The following is a 22,228-nucleotide window of genomic DNA, read 5'->3' as shown; positions in this document are numbered from 1 at the left end:
GTATTGTCTTTCTTTTCTTACTGGCAAACCTGGGATTATAGCTTCTGGGCTTCTGGCTCTGGGGAAGTGTGTTGGGCACGTAGCAGGTGTTCACGTATGAGGTGAATGAGTAAGAAAGGGGAGGGAGGTAATACTCAGCGCCTACCTTGTACTCGGCATTGCTCTCAACTCTTGGTGTTCTGTAACTCACCTACTCCTTACCAACAGCCCCCTGAAGGTGTTGACTGTGATCATTTCCATTTGGTAAACGAGGAAACAGGAAGCCCAGAGAGGATGGATGGATTGTTCAAAGTGACATGTCTAGTTGAGCTGCCGGTTCTAGAGCCTGTAGTTGACACCCTTGTGCTCCACTGCCGCTCAGAGGGTAATAGAGATGAGAGGGTGGGGAACAGAGTGTGTGGCAGACTCCTCTCTAGATGGCCAAATCATAGCTGGAGCATGGCCTGGGTACTTCTCCCCGAGCATACGAGAAGGAGCTTTTCTGAAACTTCCACGTCTCCTTGATCCTGTAGCCCCGTGTTGGCTGTTTCTCACCTGGCAGTGAGCTGCTGCATTGTGGCTAATGGATGACCTGTTGTTCTTACTGAGGAGAGCAGAACTGTGGGATGGTGTTCGCTCAGGCCCCTCCTGCCGGCCCCCCACCACGCCGCCCTCAGTAATATGAGGGGAGGTCTGCACAGTAAATGGTGGGCACGCAGGCGGGTGCATGGATCCTGCCCTCCTGATAGGAGAGAGGGAAAGATCACCATCTCCCTTCCTCGGAGGAACTTGTCTACACGGTAGATGTTTCCATGATGCTTCCAAAGATTGCCTAAAAATAGCCGGTTTCCTCCCCCGTAAATGTTGCCCATTCCCGATTGCCGCTCAGGGAGTCCTGGGGAACCGGTATACAAGAGTGACGTGAAAACATTCCATCCTGGAATTTGCAGTAGCTCAAATTAACTTTCTAGCTATTAAAAAAAAAAAAAAAAGGCTATGGCCCTCACTTGGAAGCATCGCTGGGTGATTTTAAGTAGTTCCAGAGGGGGTGTGTGGTTTGCGGGTCAGCGCTGTCCGGAGCCAGGCCCAGTTCCATGGGAATTGGGATTGGTTGGATCTGGGGAGGAGAGACCTGTGGCCAGATTCCAACCCACCGACAATGTAAGCAGATTCTAGGAGGTCCAGCAGGCATGGAGGGCGTTGGCTTATTTTATTCCAGAAAGAGGCTCTCAAGGAGGTGGAATCCTGCCAGAGAGGCTTCCAGCTGACCTGGCCGTTTCTCCTGTTACATTTCTGTTCCCTGTTTATACTCGACATAAACATCACAGAGCACACTCACATTTGAAAACCCTGTAGTCGGCTTTGATGGTCAGACATCGACGTTGTGATGCTCTGTAGCATTTCATTTTCAAGGCACTGGGAGTCTCCTGTTTCATGTGGGTGGGAAAGGGGGAGACCTTTTTGGCAAGCTGCCATCTTTTTTATTGTTCCAAGAGTTCGGTAAAGCATTTGAACCTTCACCTGTCAAAATCACTTTTGGAGCGAGGACTGTTCTTTCTCCAGCTTCTTAGAATAGCAGAACAAAAGTATCGTTTATCCCAATGAGACCTTAATGGGGGCTTTCCCGTTTGGACACCCACCTTGAATTCATTGGAAACAGAAGTTCTGGGCATTGTGTTTTTCATACATTTGGCTCAGATTTTTACTGGGTCATATTTCCCCCCCAAATCTTTTTCAAAAAAGACTCCTTTCTCATTCCTTTAGACCAACATGTGTAAGCTGGGTAAAAATAGAGCAAACTGGTTTCATGTTTTGATTTATGGATCAGATCTGCAAGTTTGCATTTGAAAAGCATTTAACACATAAATCAGGAAAGTTGAACTTTGCAGTCTGGTGCTTGTGGCTGGATGAGACGTTGTGTCCCGTTCAGATCCTGCCTGGTGCAAGACCAGACCCTACGTGGTCCACCACTGGTACCCTGACTAATGATAAGCGTACACATACTTTCCGTCCTTCCTGCCCCCTCCCCCCACCCTTCTGAGGACTTGTTCTTCTCCCTGTGGTTTGAATAAAGGAAACTGGCGTGGAAAATTGTTTGACCTGGAATTTCTTAACGATTGGTAGATAGTAACTCAGTAATTAGTAGCACTTCAAAGACAACCTTATAACAGGACATCTAATCACAAAAATTCCATCACGGTCAAGGGCTGTCACCTAGAGAAACATACATACGGTCTGATGGGATGAATTCCTCGGATGTCCAAGTTCTGTGCATGGTCAAGTGTTCTGTGCAGCTGATTGCTGCTTCATTGACCACAGGACCTCAGAAACAGAGGTGGCTTCATGGTCCTACAGTACAGGACCCTGCCCTGAGAGGCTTCTGTGCTTGGTTTAATGCTCTGCTGCTGCTGTCCTGAAATCCGTAGTACTTTTTGGACAAGGAGTCTTGTATTTTCATTTGTTGCTGGGCCCCGTGAGTTACATGGACTGTCCTGCTTCAAAGTTATTCTTTATACAATTCATTACATAGAAAATCTTTGGGCACCTTAACTTTGAGGATTGTTCAAATCTAGAGGGTCTTACCAGCCAGTTCATGATAATCTTTACTCTGCATAGTTTTACATGATCAAGCTTTATTATGACTAAATCTGCAATCATAAAGGTACCTTTGGTTTTTGTGGGTTTGGGTGTGCCCTGTTAAGAGGATCTTTTCTGGGGCGCCTGGGTGGCTCAGTCGTTAAGCGTCTGCCTTCGGCTCGGGTCATGATTCCAGGTCCTGGGATCGAGCCCCGCATCGGGCTCCCTGCTTGGCGGGAAGCCTGCTTCTCCCTCTCCCACTCCCCCTGCTTGTATTTCCTCTCTCGCTGTGTCTCTGTCTGTCAAATAAATAAATAAAATCTTTAAAAAAAAAAAAAAAGAGGATCTTTTCTTATAAGAGGACTAACAATAAACAGGTTAATTAAAAAAAAAAAGAAAGAAAAGCCTCCACCCTTTCGGTTTTAAGTGGCATTCCATTTATTCCTTATTAGCATGTGTGTATATTTCTCATGTGGTTGTAGTTGGGTTTCATTAAGTGCAGTCCTGTGTGTGTTTAACTGACATTCAGGTGGTTTGTGGTGGATGGGTGGGTGGGACACGGTAAAGGGAGCTCCAAGATGGCAGAGGCTCAGTTACTCCCTAGCAGGTGCTCGTAATCCTGGAATGGGGGCTCGGAGGCTTGGTTTTTGTCTTGAGTGGGCCCTGGCACAGTCACACACATGCTGGTGGAAGCGAAGCGCCACCAGCTGTTGGATCTGGCCCTTGACTTAGGAGCCAGGGGTTGTCCCACAGGAGGATGGGATGAAGGGTCTTCCCATCAAAGGGAATACAGAACACATGGAGAGGTCCAAGGGGTTCAAAGAAGGATGTGGTCCAGGAATGAGGAGTCTCTGAGTCTGCAGTGTGAACTATGGCAGGAGGAGGTGACAAGGATGAAAAAGCAGGCTGGCTTTGGGGGTTCTGACGGTGCTGTATGTCTAAGGAGTTGGACTGTGGGCATTCGGGACCATTGGTGACTTTGGAAGCACAGAGGTACTGACCAGAAAGATAGTTCTTATTTTGTTAAGATTTTATTTATTTATTTGTCAGAGAGAGAGAGCTCAAGTAGGGGGAGCAGTAGGGAGAGGGAGAAGCAGGCTCCCTGCTGAGCAAGGAGCCCAATGTAGGGCTTGATCCCAGGAGCCTAGGATCATGACCTAAGCTGAAGGCAGATGCTTAACCGACTTTGCCACCCAGGCGTCCCATGACCAGAAAGATAGTTCTAAGGTTATGTGAGCACGGTTCAGCTTCATGGCTGTTGAGCACTCTGGGGTGGGGGGGCACATATTTACTGGGAAGGTGGAGAAAAGGATTTGCCAAGAGATGTAGGTAGAGAGGGAATTGACGTGTTGTAGAAACGACAACCTGGGGTTTGAAGGAGCAGTCCAAGATGGCTCTGACATTTTCAGTTTGGGGTCCTGGTAGAATGGGGGGGTTCAACAGGGGAGGTTGGTGGGGAGAGGGTGGAGGAAGCTGAGGGGCTGGTGGGTGAATAGATAGGGGAAGTGTATGGGAGGAGGTAGAGGGGAGAGAGAGGGAGAGAGAGATGGGGGTAGATAGGAAGGGAAGTGTGGGGGGGAGAGATGGGGGATAGATAGAAGGGGAAGAATGGGGGGAGGCAGAGGGAGAGAGAAAGTGAGATGGGATAGATAGGGGAAGTGTGGGGGGGTAGAGGAGGAGAGAATGAGATAGGAGATTTTTTTTTTTATTGTCATTATTTTTTATTTTTTATTTATTTTTAATTTTTTTATTGTTATGTTAATCCCCATACATTACATCATTAGTTTTAGATATAGTGTTCCATGATTCATTGTTTGTGCATAACACCCAGTGCTCCATGCAGAACGTGCCCTCCTCAATACCCATCACCAGGCTAACCCATCCTCCCACCCGGAGATTTTGTTGATAATGTTTGGATTTTGATGGATGTAGGTAGAGGTTGGAAAGAGGACAGAGGACAGAGGGCCACAGAGAAGCCAAGGGAGTAGAAGGTAGAAACCAGCAGGAGTGAGATTCCTAGAAGATCCCTGGAAGGGGCCTGGGTTTGCATGATCTCTTAAGCTGGGAGTAGACTAGAAAGGAGCCATAACCTTGGGTCAGTCACTTTTGCTCCTGGCAACAGACACTTTCCCTGGCTGGATTAGCTTAACTATTAGGGTTTTATCTTACCAGTGACTAACTTGTGAGAAGAACAGAGATGAAAATGATTGATAACACCCAGTGATGATGAGATTTGAGGGGAAACTGGCCTCTTAAACCTGTAGATGGGAGTGTAAACAGAAACAACTTTTTATAGGGAAAAGATATCTAGGACATAACAATTAGTGAAAAGAAAAATTTCAAGACCCATTGTATAGTATGATATAAATTCAGGGCAGCAAACACATACACATATATATATGCACGTATAACCTGGTAGATCATATACTATCAAGTTAGCAGGTGGTTGTCTCTGGAATTCAGCTGCCCCTTTTTGTATTTCTGAAATGATTTCTTTAAAATTTAAAAGCTCTTTTTATTATGGGAAATTTCAAACATATACAAAAGGAGAGATAAACGTCTAATGCATTTTCATGTACTCATGATCTAATGACACTGGTAAACATTTTGGAAACTTGTTTCATCTATTCTCATCCTCAAGTATTCTGAAGCAAATTCTAACATTACATCCTTTTACTCTGAAATGGTTCTGTGTGGTTCTCTAACAGATGAGGATTCATTAACAACCCAGAGGAATGTGCCAGCTCAAGCCTGTGCCTCTCTCCCCAGATAGCAAAGCCATCGTGGATGGGAACCTGAAGCTCATCTTGGGCCTGGTGTGGACACTGATCCTCCACTACTCCATCTCCATGCCCGTGTGGGAGGATGAAGGGGATGATGATGCCAAGAAGCAGACACCAAAGCAGAGGCTGCTGGGATGGATTCAGAACAAGATCCCTTACTTGCCCATCACCAACTTTAACCAGAACTGGCAAGATGGCAAGGCTCTGGGGGCCTTGGTAGACAGCTGTGCTCCAGGTAAGTGTCCATGGCTGCCTAAGCCATCTCTTCCGGATGGGGGTTTGTGGACCCCACGCCTCTTGGCTTTCCAGTGGACGAGCTGGGTTTGCTGGGATTGGTGTATTCTCCTGGGTTTAGCCCACTGTAAGAGCAAAGGGAACTAAAAATGGTTCTGTTTACCTTCTAGGTGTATCCATTGACTTTTTGAACATTGAGCTCAGTTATTTACGCAAATTCCCGGTGAAGCCCGTAGTTCTTGGAGCAGGCCTTGGTTTAGCTTTCAGACTCCAAAGTCTTGCTTCTTCCCGCAGTTGGTGCCTGGTTTCCCATTGACTTCAGCAGAAACACATGGCCCTGTTAGTTGACTTGGCATGAAAATTGAAAAACTTCCATTGAGTGGAAAGTACCCATTTTTATCGACCGCTGGGTTGACTATATATGGCTTTCTCCACCCTTTTCTTTCTGCATTGCTATGAAATAGTGTTTGGTCGGGATCCAGTTGGAGGTTTTTCTACCCTTTTCTGAGTGGTTGAGTGTATACCAAGGTAGTAATTATCCTCACTGGAGGGTTTAGATTGATGGGTAGAGTTTGCTGGTACACACTCAGTAGAAAAACCAGAGTCCATGTTTATATGCACCCCCAAAATTGTTTCTAATAAAAAATTTACTCTAATAATCATATTTCCCATTTACGAATACTCACATTCGTTTTTAGTAAGCAAATGGTTCTCACCATGCTGCAAACAGAGCTGGCTAGTCTGTATTGGATAGGGAGGGAGGACTGACTCCAGGCTTCATTCTTCCTTGAGAGCCTATCAGCTAGTGTTATCCAGAACTAACTCAGAGCTCAGCATTAGTTAATTTCCCGGCACCGTCTTCCTTGCTTCCACCTGCAGACACATTTTAAGATACCTCTTTACCAGTTTGAACCTGTGGATGTTTACTTCAGTCCTATACTTCTTGTGCTTACAAAGGTTTTTAAGATGATTCTAGGTTTGGGCTTTTGGGCATGTGGATTTTTCAATTATATAGATGCTAGCATAGTCTTTTTAGATGTATCTAGGAACTGGATTGTGATATTGTGACTTAGAATAAGAAATACGTATTTGGTCTTTGTCCCTTTCCTGGCACAGAGCTCTAAAAACCCTTGGAATTTCTTAAGTGGTAAGAGCCATGATAATGGTTCCTTTCAACCACACCTGAGTTTATGTTAATGAGATGACTTTTGGACAGCCCCTAAGCATGGGGGTGGGGCCAGGAGAACCAGCCATGTGATTAGAGGGTTGGAACTTTTAGCCCCATCTCCTGACCTCCAGGAAAGGACAGGGGTTGGAGGTTGAGTTAATCACTAATGGCCAGTGATTTAATCAAATCGTGCCTACTTCACATAATGAAACCTCCATAAAATTTCTCGAACTACAAATTTTGGGGAGCTTTCAGGTCAGTAAGCACATGGAGGTGCGAGGAGGATGGCACACCCCAAGGGGATGGATGCTCCATACCCCTTCTCCCATACCTTGCCATGTGCATCTCTTTCATCTGGTTGTTCTTGAGTTGTATCCTTTTATAATAAATTGGTAATCTAGCAATTAAACTGTTTTCCTGAGTTTGGTGAGCCACTCTAGTATATGAATTGAAGAAGAGTTGTGGGAACCTCCAATTTATAGCTGGTCTGTTAGAAGCCCAGGTGACAACCTGGACTTGCAGGTGACATCCAAAGTGGAGGAAGGGGGCATTCTTATGGGACTGAGCCCTTCACCTATGGGGTCTGACACTAACCTCCACATAGTTAATGTCAGATTTGAGTTAAATTGTAGGATATCCAGCTGGCGTGAATCCTACACATTTGGTGACCAGAGGACAGAAGTATGAAGGTGGTAGGAGGAAAAAAAAAAAAAAATCTCCTGCAAAAAGGCACCAGGCCCAAGGAGTTTTACAGACTTTATTTATTTATACCACACCTTCAAGGAATGGATAATCTCTGTGTTAATGCGAGAAAATAACAGCCTGAAGGAGAAGTCTCAGCTTAGTCTCAGAGTAGTTTCCATGCTGGCATACTCAGATCTGTTATACTTGTTGCCCTTAAGGTATATAATTTACTGATTTTTGGAAGAAATTGCTCTCTGAATTAAGATACCCAGGGGGTTTAATTTAAGCACGGGGCTTCCTTTAGTCTCTTCAGTCAGCTAATACTAACAGAATGTTTTGTGTTATGTTAACAGGTCTGTGCCCAGACTGGGAATCGTGGGATCCACGAAAGCCTGTGGATAACGCACGGGAAGCTATGCAGCAAGCAGATGACTGGCTGGGGGTCCCACAGGTACATACACAAGCAGCGCCGTCTTCCGTGAGGCTATTTCCATCCTCCAGCTTGTTCTGGCCCTCTGTGGATGCCTCTTTGTGTCTACCAGGTGGTCTGACCTCCTCAGCATGAGCCTTCAAAGAGTATTGCCTCTGGCATGCTCCCATCTTCCTCAGTTTGCCCATAATAATAGGTTCTTGTGGACTTGGGTGCTTATAGATCATTCAAAAATCTTACACTGCTCTTTGTCACATGTGGCAAATTTTGTAGTATTTTTGCTCCAAAGATCTTAAAAGACTGTCTTGGGACACCAGACTGCAAATGTAGACTTTAATGATTGGGTTGCACTGTAAGAAATAGCCAATATTTGACCACTTTTTACATATTTAAAAAGTCTTTTTTAAATCCAATATCTTAGGGGAAGTCACAGGACTTAGAACTTTTTAAAAAATTTATACCAGGATAACCTACCATTATTGGAAATTGTGGAAGAATTTGTATTGCTCATAATCCTATCACAGGAATATAACAGGAGAACTTGGAAATTGGGTAACTCTTGGATACCATCCGTAGTAGCCACATTGCATAGTTGAGGTCCTGTCTTCTAAGGTTTTCCAAGGAAGCTGAAAAACTGCCCCAGACTCCCATGTTTGAAGAGCAGTTGTAGGTAGCCAATGCCATGGATGGATGACCTCACCACAGGTTACATTATGGTCTAAGCTGGTGTTCAGAGCTGAGTTCTGTATTTTATAATAGGATCCTTTGGGAGGTAGAAAAACTTGCCTGTATTTCTTTGGTTTGGTTTTGACATCATTATCTCTGCCTCATGGCCCGTTTCTTAGCTCTTCCACCCTTAGTAAGTGGTTTGGTATGTTTTTCATCTCCTCTTATAAACCTAAAACCGTCTCCTTTTTGATGTTCATGTGATGTTGGCACTGTATAGTTGTTGAAGGAGCTGCCTGGAAGAAATGTCAAATCAACGCACCTCCTACATTTTATGGAATGGGTGAAGGCAACTGTTCAAACCCAAGTAACTGTTTTGTTGCTGAAAGCTAATTATCAGAATGTTTTCTGGTGTTTTTTTGTTTGTTTTGTTTTGTTTTACTGTGGGGTGAGGGAAGCTGGGTATATATGTTGTTCATCTGCATTTGGTTAACCTGGTTCATGAGACAGAGCCTTCTGTTGGGTCTGAGGAGTAGCGCCTTAGCTTCTCAGCACCCTTGTTGGGGGCAGAGGGATTTTTTGTACTGTTTAGGGCTGGGTCAAGTAGTGGACATGAGGCTGTGATGCCTTCGTTGGGGGATCCGGGGTGGGGGGGATGCCTACCTGTCCGGCATGGGCATAATCTTGCTCCTAAGCTGCATGTCAGGAGAAGTTCCTTTCCTCCCTATTTCTTTGAACAGCTCATAATGTCTTGAAACCCATTTTAGTCAGCTCAGGCTGCTGTATGACAAAATACCATAGACCGGATGGTGTAAACAACAGAGGTTTATTTCTCAAATCCGGAAGCTGGACGTCCAAGAGCAAGGTGCGAGCAGATTCAATGCTTGGTGAGAAGGACCCTCTTGGTGACTTGCAGACAGCTGGCTTCTTTCTGTGTCCTCACATGGCAAAGACAGAGAGGTCTGGTCTTTCCTCCCCTTCTTATGAGGGCACCAATCCCATCATGGGGGCTCCATCCTCATGACCTCATCTCAACCTGCTTACCTCCCAAAGGGCACACCTGCTAAAACCATCACACTGACGGTTATGGCTTCAGCATATGAACTTGGGGAGGATACAAACATCCAGTCTGGAACAAGACCACATGTCTAATACATTGCTGTGTGTTGGCGCTTTGTTTTTATTACTATTTTTTATTAGTAACAGAATTACTAGAGATGTAGGCAATGAGTAGATGAGCAAAGCAAAAGGACAGTTATGTACTTTTTGGTAATATGCTCCAATCCCTTGTGTACTTGTTTCTTCTCACTTGATGTAGCTTACCCCTTCTGGAAAGTTTCTCTGGGGTCTGAGTGAGCTTTCTTTTGGGGACGGGTGTGCACCTCTGGAAATTACATATAGAATTGTCTGGAGGGGGTCCTCAGCTTCCAAAAGGAAGACTGACACCTCTAAAAGGTTAAAAACACTGACGTTGGCATGTCATTTTAATGTAATTTCACTTAATTTAGAGCTTGATTCAATTTCTTATATTTGTAGTGCTTGGCTTAAGAGACATTTGCAAATCTTTGACAGTTACAAGTGATGTGTTCTGGGCGTTCACCTACCAGGCTTTATTCTAGGTCATCACTCCTGAAGAAATTATTCATCCAGATGTGGACGAGCACTCGGTGATGACTTACCTGTCCCAGTTCCCCAAAGCCAAGCTCAAGCCCGGGGCTCCTCTAAAACCCAAACTCAACCCGAAGAAAGCCAGGGCCTATGGCCGAGGTAAGCACTGGTCTTGCTGGGTTTGAGGCTTGTCCTCTGGTCTTAGACATGGTTATGTGGCTTCAGGGTCCTGGGATCGAGCCCTGTGCTGGGGGGGGGGGGGGTGTCCTTGCTCAGTGGGGAGTCTGCTTCCCCTCTCCCTTTGCCCCTACCCCCCACTTGTTCTCTCTTTCTCTCTCTCAAATAAAATATTGAAGAAAAAAAAAAAGGCTTCAAAGGGCCAAATAAATCTCTTGTCGACAAAACTGGTCAGGTGGATTGAATCTAATCAAGGCATAAAATGCTTGTTTTCAGTCACCTTATCACTGGCTGTCCAGCTTCCCCATTGTTAATGTGAAACGTTTCCTTTCACGATGCTGTTTTCTAGAAAATGACTATTTGCTATAGTCAGGAATATGGCTAGTCATTGCCATTTCCTTCATCTGCCAATTTTTTTTTTTTTAAGATTTTATTTTTAAGTAATCTCTACACCCCAACAGGGGACCTGAACTCGCAACCCCAAGATCAAGAGTCACATGCTCCAGTGACTGAGCCAGCCAGGTGCCCCTCATCTGCCTTTTTTTTTTCTTTTTTAAGTGTTGTGTCCTTGTGGAGGAAACACACCTTAAAAAAAAATACACACCTGTATATGTATGCATAGATACATATTTTTTTCATTTTTTTGTTGTAAAATATGCATAACACAACATTCCCTATTTTAACCATTTTAAAATGTACCATTTAGTGACATTAAGTACATTCACTGTGTTGTATGGCCATCATCACCATCCATCTCCAGAATGTGTTTATCTTCCCAAACTGAAACTCTAATCTCATTAAACTATAGCCCTCCCCTCCTCCCACCCCCAGCCCCTGAAAACCACCATTCTGTTCTCTGTCTCTATGGATTGGCCTATTCTAGGTACCTCATGTAAGTGGAATCATACAATATTTGTACTTTTGTGTCTGGCCTACTTCACTTAGTATGTTTTCAGCGTTCGTCCATGTTGTGGCATGTGTCAGAATTTTTGTTCCTTTTTAAAGCTGAATAATACCTCAACCCATGGATATACCACATTTTGCTCATCCATTCTTCCATCAGTGAACCTTTGGATTGCTTCCACCTTTTAGCTCCTATGAATAATGCTGCTGTGAACATGAATATGCAAGTATCTGAGGCCCTGCTTTCAATTTTTTGCATCTATACCTAGAAGTGAGATTGCTGATTATACGATAGTTCTGTTTCCCTCTCTTTCTCTCTTTTTTTTTTTTTTTTTTTGAGAGAGTGAGCATGAGTGGGGGAAGGCAGTGTGGGGGAGGAGGGCAGAGGTAGAGGAGGAGAGAGAATCCTAAGCAGACTCCATGCCCTGCTCGGAGCCCTGACATGGGGCTCGATCTCACGGCCCTGAGATCATCACCTGAGCCGAAGTCAAGAGTCAGACGCTAAACTGACAGAGCCACTCAGGCGCCCCTTTTTTCTTCTTCTTCTTTTTTTTTTTTAAAGATTTTATTTATTTATTTGACAGAGAGAGAGATAGCGAGAGCAGGAACGCAAGCAGGGGGAGTGGGAGAGGGAGAAGCAGGCTTCCCGCCGAGCAGGGAGCCCGATGTGGGACTCGATCCCAGGACCCTGGGATCATGACCTGAGCCGAAGGCAGACGCTTAACGACTGAGCCACCCAGGCGCCCCCCTTTTTTCTTCTTAAGTAGGAGGACCAAGTGTCATTTTAGGCAACAGGCCACATGTGAGGCCACACGGGTCGGGCCTTAAGATACTATCTTTGTCCTGTGGTGAACCCAAGGGCAGGGGCAGTTTTCTGTCTCTTGTGTGGCCACATTGCTTCATTTTTGCCAACTGAACCAGAAAGCATAGAGAACATCTCATCCTCTAGTTTTTAAAAGGGTTGAGAGGTTTTTTAAATTTTATCTCTTGGACATTGGCCGGATTGCAGTTAGCGGCCGGTTGGCACCTGCGGATGCATTCACTGAGACCCATTCACTGGAAGGATGGAGGGCTGCAGTGAGGGAAACCTACAGCCACAAGCACATCTTTGTGGGGGCTCGCTTGCAGGGTTAGGTGTGTTGAAAGCATGCGTCCGTGAACTAAGCAGAAACCTTTCCTAAAACCCGTGTTCTGTGTGAAGCATTCACTGCAGAGCAAGCCATAGGCACCCTTCACTGTGAGGAGTCCTAGGGAATAGGATCACTGAATATTTGATGGTTTTAAGGAATTATTGTTAATTTTTTTGATGTGGATATTCTAGAAATGTCTCTTAAAGATACATAGTGAATGTTTATGGATTAAAGATATGAGGTCCACAGGCACCTGGGTGGCTCAGTCGGTTGAGGGTCTAACTCTTGGTTTCGGCTCAGGTCATGATCTCAGGGTCATGAGATTGAGCCCCACATCAGGCTCCATGCTCAGCAGGGAGTCTGCTTGAGATTCTCTCTCTCTCCCTCTGCTCCTCCCCCCATCCTCTAAAATAAATCTTCAAAAAATAAATAAGGATGTGAGGTCTAGGATTTGTATCAAAATAATACAGGAGGAGGGGAGAGGTAGGAGTGAAGACGTAAAACAAGACTGGCCGTGAGTTGTTGCGTCGAGGTGATAGGTACCCGGGACTTCAGGAGACGGCTCTCCGTGTCTGTATAGGTGTGGAATCCTCCATCATAAATAACTTCTAAAAGATTTATTTATTTGAGAGAGAGAGAGAGTGGGAGAGAGAGCAAGAGCGTGGGAGTGAGAGAGTGCACGTGCACAGGAGCGAGGGCAGAGGGAGAGGGAGAAGCAGACTCCCCGCTGAGCAGGGAGCCCAGTGACCCTGGGATCATGACCTCAGCTGAAGCCAGATGCTTAACCGACTGAGCCACCCAGGCGCCCCAATAAAAAAACTTGTAAAATAGGAATACTTGAACTTCTGCTTCTGGGCTGATGGAGTAGAAATCCTTTTCCTAATTCTTCTGCTGAGTACAACTAAAATTCCTGAGCATTTTATACAAGATAAAAACACGGAGAGACTGAAAGAGAATAAGACAATCCAGCTACAGATCTCAGGACCCAAGGGCCGACAGAGTAGTGAGTTCCCTGGGCTTTCTTTTTGCCTCCTATATATCAGACTGGGTGCAGGGAAGCCACCCACCTGAAACGTCAAAGGGCACAAACAGTCACCTGCTCTCTCTGGCCAAAGGAACAGGAAAGGGCAGCCTCACAGGACAGAACACCAGGAGACAATAACTGTTTTGCTGCAGCCAAGCATCCCAGGAAAGATAGTGGCCTCTTTGCCCCGACTTACACCAGTAAGAGCCAAGGGGGGAGCCTAGACTCGCAGCACAGTCTAGCAGTAAGGAGATGGCAATAGATGATGTCAGCAGCAATGAGGTGCTCCCACCCCTTCCAGCCACAAGTGCAGGCCTAGTGGGGAACTGGATCTCCCACCTCCACCTGCTAGTAATGAGGAGCCCCCCTCATTCTGAGAATCAGTGGAGGTTGAATAGGGAACCTGGATGTCTTCCCCATTGGCAGTAACAAGACGTGCACTCCCCCTTCCCCTGCTGCATCAGCATTATACAAAGGCATCTAAGAAAGAACATTTAAATAAAACCCGGGTTTTATAGCATAACATAATACCCAGGTTTCAATAAAAAAAAATCACTCATCATACCAAGAACCAGGAAGATCTCAGACTGAAAAAAGGCAGTCAGTTGATGCCACCACCGGATGATAGAGATGTTAGAATTATTTGAAAAGATTTAGGGCGGCTGTTATAAAAAGGCTTCAACAAGCACTTACAAATCCACTTCAAACAAGCGAAAAAATGGAAAGGCTCAGCAAGGGCATAGAATGTCTCAGCAAAGAAATAGAAGATATAAAGAAGCACCAAATGGAATTTTTAGAACTGAAAAATGCATTAACTCAAATAAAAACTCAGGGGATAAGCTCCATAGCAAATGGAAGGACAGAGAAAAGAATCCGTGAGCTGGAAAGTAGAATAAAAATTGCCCAATCTGAATGGCAGAGCAAGTAGACTGAAAAAACAAACAAACAGAGTCTCAGGGACCTATGGGACAATAATAAAACATCTAACATTTATGTCACAGGGGACCCAGAGGAGAGTAAAAAGAGGGCAGGGCGAAAACGCTCAAAGAAATAATGGCTGAAATCTTCCGAATTTGGCAAAAGACCTAAACCTACAGATTCAAGAAGTTGAGCTAAACCCAAGCAGGATAAACCACCTACCTACCCACCACCACCAATAGATAAATAAATAATCCCCACCAAGCCACATCTTAGACAAACTTCAAGAAACTAGACAATAAAGGAGTGCCTGGGTGGCTCAGTCATTAAGTGTCTGTCTTCAGCTCAGGTCATGATTCCAGGGTTCTGGGATCGAGCCCCTCATCGGGCTCCCTGCTCAGCGGGAAGCCTGTTTCTCTCTCTCCCACTCCTCCTGCTTGTGTTCCCTCTCTTGCTCTCTGTCAAATAAATAAAATATTAAAAAAAAAAAAAGAAAGAAACTAGACAATAAAAGCTTGAAAGCATCAAGAGAGAAATGATACCTTATCTATCAGGAAGAAATAGAATGACAGATTTCTCTTCAAAAACCATGGAGGCAGATGTGGCACAATATTTTTCAAGTGCTGAAAGGAAAGAATTGTCAATTCAGATTCTTGTATCCAGGGATAATACCCTTTGGGAATGAAGAAGAAATCAAGACATTCTTGGAGGAAAGAAAACTGAAAGAATTTGTCACCAGCACATCTGCCCTAAAAGGATGACTAAAGGAAATTCTCTGGATAGAAGAAGAATGAGGAAAGAAGGAATCTTTCAATTACAGGAAGAAAGAACATGGTATAAAAAAAATATGTGTTTAACAACCATAGATGTTTCACAAAAAACACAAATTACCAAAACTCAACCAAGATGAAATAGATAAACCTGAGTGGCCCTGTAATCATTAAAGAAATCAAATTTATAATTTAAAAGCCCTTGGAAAAGAAATCTCCAGGCCCAGGTGGTTTTACTGGAGAATTTTAGCAAACATCTAGAGAAGAATTAACACCAATTCTACACAATCTCTTCCAGAAAACACGAGGAGGGAACACTTTCTGATTCATTTTATGAAGCTACCTCTAATAACAAAATCAGACAAAGGTGATACCAAAAAAGGAAGCTACAAATCAATATCCCTCGTGAATATAGATATAAAAGCATAGGGGCGGGCGCCTGGGTGGCTCAGTCGGTTAAGCGACTGCCTTTGGCTCGGGTCATGATCCTGGAGTCCCGGGATCGAGCCCCGCATCAGGCTCCCTGCTCTGCGGGGAGCCTGCTTCTCCCTCTCCCACTCCCCCTGCTTGTGTTCCCTCTCTCGCTCTCTCTCTGTCAAATAAATAAATAAAATCTTTAAAAAAAAAAAAAGCATAGGGGCTCAGTCAGTAGAGCATGGGACTCTTGATCAAGGGGTTGTAAGTTGGAGCCCCACACTGGGTGTAGAGATTACTTAAAATTAAAAAAAAAAAAAAAGCATACAACAGAATAGTAGCAAATAGAATTTAGCAATATATGAAAATAATCATTCATCATGACCAAGCAGAGTTTATTCCAGGAATTCAAGGCTGGCACACTATTAGAAAAGCAGTGAAAACAAGCTAAAGAAGGAAAATCACATGATCACATCAATTGATACAGAAAAAGCATTTGACCAAATTCAGCAGGCATCCATGATAAGAACTCAGAAAAAGGGGACTAAAGAAGAACTTCTTCAATTCGATATAGAGTAGCTACCACAAAAAGTCAGCACCTAACATTATAATTAATGGTGAAAGACTGAATGTGCCCCCTAAGATTGGGAATAAGACAAGGATGTCCATGCTCACCACCATTTTATTCAACATCATGATGCAAGTTTTAGTGAGTATAGTCAGGCAAGAGAAGGAAGTAAAAGACACACATGTTGGAAAGAAGAAATAAAGCTGTCCCTATTTGTAGATAACTTGATTGTCTGTGTAGGGATTCCCAAAGAATCTACAACAAAAGACAAAATACAAAAAAGCCCAAAAACTCTCCTTGAATAAGTGAATTCAGCAAGGTCTCAGGATATAAGATCAGCATACAAAAATCAATTGTACTTCTGTATGCTGGAATGTGTATCATATAGGTTTCCCACAATGAACATGAGGACATCCAAATTAAAAATACCATACCATTTGCAGTCACTCAGAAAATTGAGGAATAGGTATAAATGTAATAAAATGTGTAAGATTTTTATGCTGAAAACTATAAAAAACATTAATGAGAAGAATTAACACCAAAGAAAAGACCTACATAAATGGAGAGATGTACTGTTTTTATGGATTGAAAAAGTCAAAGAGTAAAAATATCAGTTCTCCCCAAATTGTCATATAGGTTTAACATAGTTTCTATCAAAATTCCAGCAAGATGCTTCATAGATACGGAAAAGATTATTATTTAAAGCATATATGGCAAAGCAAGGAACTACAGTAGGGAAAGTGATTGTGAAAAAGAAGAAAAATGTGGAAGGAGTCAGTGTACCTGATTGCAGGACTCATCAAGGTATAGAAATCAAGACCATGTGATATTGGTGGAAGGATAGGCACATGGATCAATGGAACAGAATCCAGAACCCAGAAAGAGATTTACACAACTATGCAAACTGATTGTTGACAGAGGTGCAAAAGCAATTCAGTGGGGGGAAAGAGCCTTTTCCATGCATGGTTCCAGAGCAACTGGGCATCCATAGGCAGAAAACAAACAAACGAACAAACAAACAACCTCAGCCCACAAGTATCACACCTTATAGAAAAACTAATTCAAAGTGGACCATATCTAACTATAAAACTTCCAGAAAATCAACAACAACATAGAATCTTTGGGATCTAGGACTAGGCCAAGAGTTCTTAGATTTGACACCAAAAGCATGATCCCTAAAAGGAAAAATATGATAAGTTGGACTTCACCAAAATTCAGAATATAAAAAATTTCATGAAGCATGGTCTGTGCCTCGAAGTCTTGGCATGGCACACGAGGATTGGACTGCTTTCTCACAGTGAAGGCACACTCCTGGATCACCCTGCTCTCATGCAAGACAAGTGCCCTCAGTCTCCACCCCACAGGCCACCTGGACACCCCCTCAAACAGAACTCAAAATGCTGCTGAGACAACGGTTGGATTTTACTCTCAAAAACTTGTTAAAGCAATTTAAAACTCTTTGCAGTTAAGAGGACGAAAAGACAAGCTTAAGACTGGGAGAAAATATTTGAGAGCCACCTATCCAACGAAGAACCAGTATCTAGAATATATAAGGAATGCTCAAAACTCCATAGGTTAAAAAAATCCAGTTAGCAGATGGGGAAAAGATGTGAACAAGCATTTCCCGGAAGAGGGTATACAAATGGCAAAGAAGCACATGAAAAGATGTTCAGTCTTATTGCCATAAGAGAAATGCAAATTAAAATCACTACATAGCTATCAGAATGGCTAAAATAGAAAGTGGTGATAATACCAAATGCTGGCAAAGATGCAGAGAAAGCAGATCCAGATCATTCATCCATTGCTGGTGGGAATGCAGCTGCTTGAGAACACAGTTGGGCAGTTTCTTTAAAAGAACTAAATGTGCACCTACCATACAACCCAGCAGTTGGCACCCCTTGGCATTTATCCCAGAGGAATAAAATCTTACGTTCATACACAGCCCTGTACACTAATGTTTATAGCAGCTTTATCAGTAATAGACAATTGGGAACAATCCAAATGTCCTTCAGTGGGTGAATGGTTAAACACATGTTGGTACATTCGTATCAAGGAATACTCAATAAAAAAACTATTGATAGAGGCACCCACCTGGATGAATCTACCAAAGATCATGCTTAGTGGAAAAAGCCAACCCGAAAAGGTTGCATAATGTGATTCCATTTATGTAACTTTCTAGAAATGATAAAATTATGGAGATAGAGAACAGATTAGGGGTTATTGGGGTAAGGAAAGGGTGGGGTGTGGAGGGAGTGTGTATGGCTATAAAAGGGCAACATGAGGGACCTCTGTGGGGATGGAAATGTTCTGTATCTTGACTGTGCCAAGCCCAGGATCATTGTGATACTGTGCTAGGGTTTGTACGATGTAACCATTTGGGGAACTAGATAAAGGGTATTATTTCTTTCACCTGCATGTGAATATCTCATATTGATTTGCTCAGTCATCTCAAAATAAATAGTTTTAGAAATACTGATCAAATGCCATTTTTTAAGCATTTCAAGTAATGCAAAATGGTCTTTAATGAAAAATGAGCCGTTCTCCCACACCTCATTCCTCCTTCCTCAATGTTACCTCCCTCGGGGCAAACCCCACTGGTAGTTCCTGTATCATTTTTCACAGCTGTATAGACTTCTGACTGAATTGCTCTGAATATTTCAGAATCAGATATCGCTTAAATAACAAGGACAGGGGTACCGGGATGGCTCAGTCGGTTGAGCATCTGACTCTTGATCTCAGCTCAGGTCTCGGTCTCAGGGTCGTGAGTTCAAGACCTGCATTGGGCTCCATACTGGGCATGGAGCTTACTTAAAAAAATAAAATAAAAATAAAATAAAATAACAAGGGCAAATTTAGGGCTTTCAACCTGTTTGATAATCCTTGTCACAGGTGTCCCTGTCTCCCACATGGCAGCTGCAGGGCTGGGTCCCATTTCTTAGTTCCCTGAAGGAAACATGGTGTGTGATGGTCTCTATGTCAAGTCCTTGCTCAGCTTGTAATGTGCTTGTGTAAACCTGACAGGAATCGAGCCTACAGGAAACATGGTGAAGCAGCCGGCCAAGTTCACTGTGGACACCATCAGTGCTGGGCAAGGAGAGGTGATGGTGTTTGTTGAGGATCCCGAAGGGAACAAAGAGGAGGTAGGTTGGAAGGTGCTGCCATTCCATGGAGCTTTTGGGGCTTGTGACAGGTCCAGGGACTGTGCTTTCCATTTTCCTCATTTTAAAGCTCAGAACAAAAATTGTTTTTTATCAAAAGGATCCCGAGGCTTAGAGCAGTCAAAGTAATTGCCCAAGGGCTGGGCCTTGAAAGGTAATAGAAATTGATACCCAAGGACACAACGTTTTTTGTTGTTGTTGTTGTTTTTTACAATGTTTAATAAAATAAAGGATACTTTGGATTTAGCAAAGGCCTTGTGAATTGAGGTTTTAGATGCTGATGGCCAAAAGAATAATAACAAAATTGATGCTTTACTCTCTTCCCAGGCTGACTATCTTTGGTCCCTCCCTCAGGGCCTTTGCACATGCCGGTCCTTCTACTTACCCTCTTAAGACTCGATTTTATTCCTAATGCTTAGCACCATCTGAAATTCTAAGTTTACTGGCATATGGTCTGTTTCTCCCACTGGAGCAGGGATTATGCCTGATTTGTTTTATATTTGGTACCTGACACTGGGCCTGGCATTCCATAAGCTCTTAATAATTACTGAGCCACTGAAGGTTGAAGTGACTTGCTTTATGGTCCCTCTCATCTACCGAGTTCCAGCCCTGGGACAGTAGGGAGTTGTGACTTGGTTATACATTCTTGCCACGTGACTTTGTTTCTGTGACTTTTGGCTGCTGCTTTCCCGGGGCATCCTTCAGCAGTGGTGGGGCAGGAAATAGCCAGGACAGGTGCCTGACCTGGCAGCTCACTTCAGGGCCTTGGCTGGCACGGCGTACTTTTACTCACACCCAGCACCTTCTCTGACAATTGCTCATTTTCTGTCCTAGGCACAAGTGACCCCCGACAGCGACAAGAACAAGACATACTCTGTGGAGTATCTGCCCAAGGTCACCGGGTTGCACAAAGTAAGATGAGGTTTCATGGCTATTGCGTGGACTGCTCTTCTGGGCTTGCATCAGTATGTGTGTAAGAGGGTATCTTAGGAAGGTTGAATTCTACTCAGTTCTTTGCAATGTAAGATTGTTTTTAACTCCATCTGGGTAACAAATGGTTGTAGCTACATGCCTGGAGTATAGATGCTATGGGTTCTTTGTCTTCAATGCTTCCTTAAGTATTCCCCTTTGGGGTGCTCTGGAGGGTCTATCTGTATTGAAGCCTGAGTGTGGAGAGGGCCAGTTGAATATAGTCCAGTGGCCCAGTCATGTACCTGGAGAAATGGTGGGGGTCTAGCCCGCAGGCCTTTTGTCTCAGCAACATTTTGAGTTCTGTTTGAGTGCGTGTCTAGTTGGCCTATAGGACAGGGACCCAGAGAGTCTTACAAGAGAGTAGGGTGATCCAGGAGTGTGTCTTTCCTTAAAAGAAAGCCTACAACAGCACACACAGGTCAATCCCTGTGTACCATGCCAAAATTTTGAGACATAGACCATACTTACTACCTTGGCCTTTAGTGAATTCACGTGGCATCATGGCTATCGATTTTTCTTATACCCTTAGGACATCAGGAATTTGGGGGGAAAAAATCCTGAAGGGAGCATTTATGATGTAATTAATTTATTCAATTCATATGAAATCCAACTTCATACCCCTTAAAATTTAAAAGATGAGAACTGACTCAAATCTTAGATGAAAATCTATACTGTATCTCACATGAGTGATCTTGGTCCCTTGAAAAACATTTTGACTCTAGGTTTGAAATCCTGGAACTGTGCCTTATATTCTGGGGGGACCATGGCCCCTTCTGCAGATGCCTTAAAGGGTCCAATGTCTATAGATTGAAGTAGAAGTATGGGTTCGCCTCCGATTAAAGAGGCCACCCTTATCCAATGTAAACATTTTTAGTTCGCTAAAGACATGTTGTCCGAGGCCCAGCCCTGTGGTAGATGGAGCCAGGTGGGAATCCCACTCAGGCCACTTAACCGGGGCTCCTGGTTCCAGCTACCCTTGTGTGGATAGTTAGGAGGATGGAAGAGGAGATTGCCAATGCATGTGGCTTGACATGGGCGCTCCCTGGGCAGGGAGCAGTGATTATATCGCATCTGTCTGTCACTCGTAGGTTACAGTCCTCTTTGCAGGACAGCACATCTCCAAGAGCCCTTTTGAAGTGAATGTCGACAAAGCACAGGGAGATGCCAGTAAAGTTACTGCAAAAGGCCCAGGCTTGGAAGCTGCCGGAAACATCGCCAATAAGCCCACCTACTTCGACATCTACACGGCAGGTATTGTGGATCAGGCTTTCTTCCAGAGCCTGAGATAATCCTCGGGCACCCCAAGGCTTGGGATGCCTGACCTTTTGTCTTTTAAATCAAACCACCGCCAACAAAAGTACCCTTTTTCAAGTGTGTTAGTTATTTACAGATTTTTCCAAACCAGCTTTTTTCTTTTTTTTTTTAAAGATTTTATTTATTTATTTGACAGACAGAGCACAAGCAGGCAGAGGGAGAGGGAGAAGCAGGCCCCCTGCTGAGCAGAGAGTCTGCCGTGGGGCTCAATCCCAGGACCCTGGGATCATGACCTGAGCCGAATGCAGACGCTTAACCAACTGAGCCACCCAGGCGCCCTCCAAACCAGCTTTTCTTTAAGATCTTACACTCAAGCTTGACTTTGATTATCAGTCAATTTCTGTACATATTTCTGCCTTGGCTAAATAACTGTTCCAAAGAAACTAAGTTTTAAGAATCATCTACTAGGGGTGCCTGGGTGCCTCAGTCAGTTAAGCGTCTGCCTTCAGCACAGGTCATGATACTCTAGGGTCCTGGGATTGAGCCCCATGTCAGGCTCCCTGCTCAGTGGGGGGCCTGCTTCTCCCTCTTCCTCAGCCCCTCTCCCCTCCCTCCCGCTCATGCTCTCTCTCTCGCTCTCTAATAAATAAATAAAATTCAAAAAAAAAAAAAGAATCTTTACTAGACCAAATTCTATGCCAGGTCCGGGGGTGCGGGGAGGAATGATAAGACACAGTTTAAAAAAAAATTTTTTTCTTTTTAATGATACAGTTCATGAAATGTCATCTTTCTTTTCAATGTAGAAAATTTT

General features: G+C 44.0%; 1 protein-coding gene across 6 annotated transcripts in view; it reads left to right on the top strand.

Moving 5' to 3' along the window:
- The window catches only part of FLNB (filamin B), a 140,134-nt gene that overhangs the window by 50,655 nt on the left and 67,251 nt on the right, over positions 1 to 22,228 (top strand). For all 6 annotated transcript variants that reach the window (XM_078076778.1, XM_078076771.1, XM_078076803.1 and 3 more), the window contains exons 2-7: positions 5,326 to 5,574; positions 7,779 to 7,876; positions 10,141 to 10,288; positions 19,055 to 19,173; positions 20,026 to 20,103; positions 21,252 to 21,414. In XM_078076778.1, coding sequence (XP_077932904.1) covers positions 5,326 to 5,574; positions 7,779 to 7,876; positions 10,141 to 10,288; positions 19,055 to 19,173; positions 20,026 to 20,103; positions 21,252 to 21,414 — 855 coding nt within the window. The remainder of the gene's footprint in view (positions 1 to 5,325; positions 5,575 to 7,778; positions 7,877 to 10,140; positions 10,289 to 19,054; positions 19,174 to 20,025; positions 20,104 to 21,251; positions 21,415 to 22,228) is intronic.

The sequence above is a fragment of the Halichoerus grypus genome, chromosome 1 (assembly GCF_964656455.1).
Source record: "Halichoerus grypus chromosome 1, mHalGry1.hap1.1, whole genome shotgun sequence".
NCBI classification, from domain to species: domain Eukaryota; kingdom Metazoa; phylum Chordata; class Mammalia; order Carnivora; family Phocidae; genus Halichoerus; species Halichoerus grypus.
The sequence above is the reverse complement of the archived record's forward strand: the minus strand, read 5'-3'. Positions and strand labels throughout refer to the sequence as shown.